Raw genomic sequence first — 7,634 nt, 5'->3', positions numbered from 1 at the left:
GATCTTGGGCTAAGTGTTTGTTTCAAATAGACACTGGAGTTTTCTCAGCGGCAGTAGTCGTCCACTTACTTTCCAGTCGCCGTATTCTGATACAGCACAGGCTAGGATGAAAGAAGCTTTGATAATATTTGTGAATTCCAAGGAAATTAAAGTTGGTTGGAGAGGCTCTCATTGAAGCGGGACCTCTTCATCCAGCCAGATGGACCTTTTTCAACTCCAAACAAAATATGCAAATGATTTACGGCCCTTCCCCCCCCCCCCCCCCCCCTCCTCCCCCCAGTCAGATTGTCTTAATTTTGGTGAGAAGGAAGAGAAAAATCAAAGTTGCATGGCATTTTCAGATTGTACAGTTAGAGAGCTGCGTTCATGTTGGAAAAATGAATTTGCTACAAGCAGAACGGGATCTGATTTTGTTCAACAAATCTGTGTGATTGCAGATTTCCTCTTAATGATGACAGGGGCTTCTTCAGTGGTATTTGGGTCACTTCGTCTTGATTCGATGGCTGGGGAGGAAGGCTTTACGGGCTGCCAGGAAGGAGTAGGCTACAACTGCTGACTACTGACAGGTGGATTTTTCTTCACTCCTTTTTCCCATTTGAAATTGAGGCTGCTTTCCGGGTTTTAAAGCACACTAAATCATCTGGATGTTGTTGATGCCAGAGAAATGTTCTTATTTAACTGTTGCCATAACTTACTAAGCACACTAAAGTCCAAGTTGCAACTGTATATTGGTAAGTATTGTCTGCCCTCTGGTGTACAGAAATGGTATGAACCAACTTCACTGCATACAGTATTTCAATATGTCAAATATTTAATTTTTCTTTCATTTAAATAATTCAGCAGTGATTGACGATTTATTTCCGGTTATCTTAAGGATTTGTTTCAATTACATGAATTTACTAGATTTTTTAAGTAGTAATAACATAAGAACATCAGACAGAGGAAAATCATTTTGTTTCCTTTATTCTCCCTCTAAATGCAATTTTTTTCCAAATGCAGAAATGTCACTGTCTGAAGTTTTCATTTGAAGACAGTGTTTAATGAAATTGAATGCCTTTGTTTACAGCCTTTGCTGTGGTCATATCAACAGAACGCAGTATCATAATGCTAAATGGGGTCCAGTTTTAAGATTGCAACTACATGTAATTTCCACTAGAGGTTGATATCGTTTCACTAAACCTTTGTGACTTGAACAAAGACAGCCCAAATTCAGCTTTTATTATACTGTATGTCTGTCAAACACTTAAAAAGATTTGACTGATTATGATCAACGGCAGAAAGTTAATCTCTGTTGTGTTGGAAGAAAAAAAAGGTCAAACTAATTCAGTAGTTTATCTTTTCAGTTCTGTGACGTGGACTATCTTTTAATTAATCAAGCCAAACAAAAAAAATGACAAGATAGTACTCTGTTTTAATGTCTTTAAATTCACTATTTAATGTTGTACATCTGGTCACAAAAAAGAACAATCAACACTTGCCAATATCTCTTTCTCTCTTGTACACACACACACACACACACACACACACACATACACACACACACCGCAAAATCACCACACTCACTTGTGCTATTTTCTATCTTTGATTCATCTCTGCTTTTATAACTTAAAAAATAATTTAAATAATAAAAAATAGCCCATTGATTTCCATGGGCACTTGAGAGAGATGAAACTCAAACAAAGCCGGGCCGGCTGACACATCAGTGGTTTTTCTTGACTGAAGTAAAGGGGAGTAGGGTTGTTCAGAGTTTAGAGTTGTTCCCCCAGAGGAAGGAGTCATTCCGCAGCACTTTGGCCAATTTCTCGTTGAACGGCGTGTAGAAATCCCGCAGGATCTCCTTAGTGATGTGCAACATTGGTCCCAGGTTTTTGTCAGCCAGCCTCCTGGTGTTTGAAGCTGGACTTCTTGTTATCTCTGACTCTTTTTCCTTTGTCAGCGGCCCTGTGGAAGCACACATACAAACACTTATTTCACATACCCTTCCTTCTTTGTGGGCCACTTCAGATTTTGCCACAGCACTGAAAAATTTGGAAGAAAATATAGTATAGGACACTGAAATGTCACTGTGTATCAGCAGCAGTGCTCTGAGCGGAGGATTTGATCCTTTGGGAGGTAATCACACCTTGGCTGATGTTGGCAGCTCTTTGAAGAGCTGAGTCTGCGCTTTTGGGCAATTTAATGGATTGGATGATTCAGTGGTACAGATATAAGGGGGCTTCCAAAAAACTAAATTCAAAAGTTTTTGACTGCAGTAGAACTGGCCTATTACTAATGGCAATGCACTACCAATGGAACCTTTGATATTGAAGGTATGACACTGTATCTGAATTTAAATGTTCTTTTCAAAGGACTTAAATCGACAATATTTTCTGATGCAATACATGTGCTGCAATTTCTTAACATAGAAGTAGGCCGAAGAAGAAAACCCTCATTATCTCCCTTCAAGGCTGAAACGAATTGATGACAGCCGGTCAAGTGTAATCCTCCTGAGGTTAATTTTACTTGTGATTTTTGGCTACATATAACAAATGTAATCAACTTGCAGCACACACATCACAAATCCTTTCATTATCTGTTGGTGATCTGTCTTGTGTTGTATTGGTCAGAGTGCAAGGTCATATGTTGGAATGAGTTGCTGTTTACTCACCCAGGTTAAGGAAATCAAAGACTTTGTGCATGGTGTATTTCCTATTAGAGGCATGGTCTTCCAACCTCAGGACCAGAATCTGTTCCCTGCTGAAGACGGTCAGCCAATCCATTAAGTACACAATGTACACGCCAACCTGCAATCTGACCTGAGGACACAAAACAGGAGAATCGATGTGAGATAACCGAGCACTATCCAAGAAACGTCCTCCACAGCGGAGGGACACGGTGGTGCATGCATGGTTAAACTTGAACAGTGGAAGGGAGGGGGAAACTGAGGGAGGGAATTCCACCAGCTCTTTCATCCTCCCAATGCATTCTGCTGGGGTTATGCTAGGCACCGTGTGGGCATGTTAACATGCTGGAATCATATGGCTGAATGATCTGAGAAATATGGAGTGTTCTGTAGAATCAGAAACCTGCATCCCTCTCTGCCAGCTGAACAGATAGTACCACTCCCTACATGATGCTGTAAGTGTCATCCCATTAAAGGCGCAGTCAGCGATTCTGGAGAATGATTGTTGTCAACATCTCTTATTGTCAAAATCAATATCTCCCCACGATCGACTACCTGTACTAACTGTCTGTGCGCTGACACAAAAATCCTGTGTTAATACACAGCCCACCTTTTAATGTGATCCAGGAATTTTCAAAACGTTTGCTGGCTTTAGTTTCTCAAATGTGAGGTTGCATTGCTTTTCTGTTTAATGTCACTGTAAATTGAATAGCTTTGGATTTTGGACTGTTGGTCGGACAAAAAAAGCAATTTGAAAATGTCATGAATGTCTGATTGAACAAGTACAAAAATCAATAACACCCAAAAAAGGAACAAATAAATCTTTTGTGAGATTTCACCAGCTTTTTTAGGAAGCCTTATGCGAAATTGATTTTTGGATTTTTTTTGTGTGACAGGCAGCTAATTGCTGAACATTCAGGCATAAACAAAATACCTCGTAACTCTCTGTGTCCTTTTGCTTCTTTTGCAAAACTGCAAGGCCATTTAGAACAAATGATTACAAGCCAGGCCAGCATCTCTTCCTTTATTAAATCAATTTGGTACAACAGTGAAGGCCAATCGCGTTCTCATTCCGGATGTTTATTCATCTTTTCTCTCCGGACTCTTAATCTGACTGATCTCCAAACTTTTTATCGAGGAGTTGCAGGCATGGACAGCTGTAATGCTTTTCACACAGTCTAATAACTTTTGAGGATATTAGTGGGTGGACAATTAGGCCAGTGGCTGAGTGTGAGCATGCTCCCAGAAGGGCACAAAGCTTGTCAGTTGCAGTTGGAGCAAGAGGAGGAATATAAGGCTGCCTGGAGGGGGAGCCAAAAGAGGATGGGTCAGTCTCCTCCTCCCCCATGCCCTTGGGCACTGTGGGAAAAGTTGGCTTGGGGCCCAACACTGGGGCCCTGCATTGGCTGGCACTAACACTTGTTCTGTTTTGTGGGTAAGAAGGAAGCTGACACCACTAGTGAACTAGGTTTCGCAGTACAAAGAGGGGCTCTCGACAGTAGGTGGTTCAACAGTGTTCCCAATCCCTTTCATAAAGTCCGTCCTGCAAGCTTCAGTATATGTGCTAATGAAGAGTGGACTGCACTCCATCTGTCTTATTCATTCCTTTTCTATTGCTCTCTTTCCACCAAAGCTAATACGCTGGTCATTCAAGTCAGTTTATTTGGGGAGTAGGGGGCGGGACCGGGGATACTCACTGGCATGGCATTGTTGACCGTAGTGTTGTACACACAGGAGCGCAATTTGTACTCTGTAAGGCACCCCTCGAATAATTGCAACGACTCTGACACCTTCTCGTGGAAATCCTCCGCGGACTTATTAGCAATGCCGAAGTAAAGGTAGTCAGAGTAGAGCCTGCAAGACAACAGAGATGATCTGTGAACACATTTGAACATGAAAATACACAATCAGATTTTTTTTAAAGGCAGGTGGGTTCAATTTATTTTCACCCGTGTTTTGTCACATTCACATTGCAGCTCCACAGGTAATGTAGTTGATAATGAAGAAGGCACAGCTGCAATTTCTCTTGTAAAGTAGAATTTATTTTGTTTTAACAGGCAGGTATGCATCCTAAGTGTGGATAAGGCTGAATGGATCACCGGGGGAAAGAAGAAATAATGGTGGTAAGAGAACTTTATCGACTTTGATAAATATAGAGGAATATAGTCATCTTTGTTTGAATGCCCGGATAGCAGTTGAAACAATTTAATGTTTAGAGAATGAGATGTATAGATAAATTGAGAGACAGATAGACATTGAATGACACGACTACGGTGTTGGTGCCATTGGCTCAGTTTACTTTGAACTGAATGGACAGCATTTGAAAAAGTGGATATTAAAACCAGCTTTTGAAAAGTTTTTTGAGATTGCTATGCTGTACTGAAGAACAGTTTAATAGGAGTGTGAATATAGATGGGGTATTATATCAATAACATATTTAAAAGTAAGTATAAAGAGCATGTTAAGTAAGAATCAACGTTAACAGCATAACGTTATTCCAGTTCAAACAGTACGGCTCCCAGACATTCAGCAATAAGATCATTACTCCTCTGATAAAGGCGACTTTATAAAAATTAGCAATAAAAGTCAACCCATCTTCATTGTGACAACAGGTCTTTTGTTTCCTATAAACAGGTAAAGTATCTATATACAGCTTAAACAGCTGCGATAGAGGCACCAAGGTGAGCGCTGTGTGTCAAAACTATGTCTGCGTCGTAACTGCCATTTTATTGCCGATATGCCATGGTAGGCTGTGAAACAGAGATTACTCCCACCTTTCTACTGGGTCCCTGAGCATGACGATGAAACGGGCATCAGGCTGAAGGGCGTGCACAAAGTCCTGGATAAGGAAAGGAGGCTCTCCCTCTGTGGTGTTGTCATAGAAGTACACCCAGGCGTTGTTATCCCACATGGTGGACGCGCTGGCTTCTCCTGCAATTACAACCACAGTTGTTCAAATAAAAAGGCAGAACATCACACAAACACACACAATATAATACATGCATAGTGTTTGAATTGAATAAGAAAAATATTCAACTCCTTTAATTTCCACTAATTTTTGTAAAGATCAGTACAAACAGATGCATTACCTACCAAATGTACTTCTAAAGAAAAACATAAGCCAAACACATATCGGTGTGTTTCAACTTCTTTATATAATTTCCTCTAAATTTAGGGAAAAACTAACAGACACAGCATGTTCCCAACACATACGCGACAAGTCAATAAAATGAAATATTCTGAAGCAAGTGCACACATAAAAAAGCAATAGTAATTGCATCTCCAGCTGTTCGCAAAATTGTGGAATTGCTGCGAAACCACACAGTGACGGAACACACAGCACAGCGATGGTTCTCATTGCGAGTCGGAGGACTTAGTTTCTCATACAATTTGAGAGCAGAATCTTTATCCGGCTGCGCTGAGAAATGAAATCCAGGATTCATTAGGCTGTCAGTACCTTCATTATCCTCTTATCTGTGAAGTGAAGCCGTGATGTATTAGGAGGGAAAACAACGTGGGCCTTATCTGCCTCCTTTCCTCAGAGAACGGGACCGTAGCCAGGACGGTGAGAGTGAAACAGGATCGCTGCTAATGCTGTCGTGCTTCAAATGATACACACTGTGATCTAGTCTATTTAAAGCTCACTGTGTCCATTTATTTGCTCCATGGGAAGAGGCCATAACAGGGCAAACAAATGGCGGAGCCAGACCGGCAGCGTGCCTCTGGTGTTGGCCAGTGGTTTAAGAGAGTCAAAAGCCCAGGATCCATAGCCACAGGCCTGCACCTTGCTGGGCCTCTCCAAGGGCATGGTGTGAATACAGAGCAGGCTTTGGCACGCTCCCCACCATCCTCCTCCCACAAGGATTATTTATTTAAAGCGGGAAACAAAACAGCACGGCACGCTAAGCTGCGCTCAGTGCACCAACTCAGCCCAGTGTGAAAAGGGCTATTGTTCAAAACTTAAATCAGTTTTTCTTTCCATTCTTTGAGATTGTGTTTCGACTGGAAAAGACGGATGGAACCCAAGAGGCGCTTGGAAGCAGGATATGACAGGAGGTTTGTGAGACTCCTCCTGTCTGACTGTGGATATTATTGCTGTCCTGACACAAACAACAATGATTTCTTTCTGTGGCACTTCAGTGAAGCGGGCAAAGTGAAACAGAAGGAAGTCCAGTATTTTTAAGATGTTGGAGCCTCTCTTTAGGGCTGAGCCAACAGCGCCCTTAAAAATCACAGTTTACTGACAGAATGAGAGTGACTGCTACGGAGCGGCTCCATTCTCAGCCCTTGCTACCTGCTGGTTTGATAGCGGCTTTGTAATATTGGAGGCGAGATTACAAGCGAAGTCCCAGCTAAGTGTCAGGTCACCCACGGCCAAATGTTATTGGCTGCAGCCTCACAGGGCCACAGAGTGCTGTCAGTTCACGTTCCCCACACAGATTACCGTGGTGATACATGACCTGAGTAACTAATATGATCCAACAGAAGGGCGGAGGGGAACAGCCGTCTTCTGACATGATTTGATACCGACCAAAAAGGAAGGAAGAGATTACCTTGAATAGGAAATGTTTGTGCAACTAAAACTGCCTGGAGATCTGATCAGCTGCCCGAGATTTTCACACATTAATTTGTATCTTGTTTTCTTCAAATCTCTCTAAGATGTGAATCTTAAAATAATCCTTATGTAATATATCAGCAACTTCCTTTCACTATGTGCAATTCAAAGTTTGCTGAGTATCACGTGATATTGTGAAAAGCCGTTTGACATTTTGTGTCTGGGTTAAACTTCAGTACTTAGTTAGATTGGGGTCTGACAAAGGTCACTGAGCTTGTCTTTATTCCAAATCCCACGGTCATTGGAGTTATGTTGGGCCTGATCCAGATCAACGTCTTTTGGTTAGATGATATCGCACACTGATCATAAACTTAAATTTACATAAATTCTGATTACGTTTGTATCTGACCAATTGAA

General features: G+C 41.6%; 1 protein-coding gene across 1 annotated transcript in view; it reads right to left on the bottom strand.

The window, feature by feature from the left end:
- Positions 1-1,505: 1,505 nt before the first annotated feature.
- Positions 1,506-7,634, bottom strand: part of chst15 (carbohydrate sulfotransferase 15) — a 32,865-nt gene continuing 26,736 nt past the window's right edge. The window contains exons 5-8 of the mRNA XM_080048927.1: positions 5,437-5,593; positions 4,360-4,516; positions 2,648-2,795; positions 1,506-1,941 (exon numbers count right to left, since the gene is read on the bottom strand). Coding sequence (XP_079905053.1) covers positions 1,742-1,941; positions 2,648-2,795; positions 4,360-4,516; positions 5,437-5,593 — 662 coding nt within the window. The 3' untranslated portion in view covers positions 1,506-1,741. The remainder of the gene's footprint in view (positions 1,942-2,647; positions 2,796-4,359; positions 4,517-5,436; positions 5,594-7,634) is intronic.

Source organism: Ammodytes marinus (assembly GCF_949987685.1).
Source record: "Ammodytes marinus genome assembly, chromosome: 20".
In the NCBI taxonomy this organism is placed as follows: domain Eukaryota; kingdom Metazoa; phylum Chordata; class Actinopteri; order Uranoscopiformes; family Ammodytidae; genus Ammodytes; species Ammodytes marinus.
Note: the sequence above shows the minus strand (reverse complement) of the source record. Positions and strands in the feature narration are given on the sequence as shown.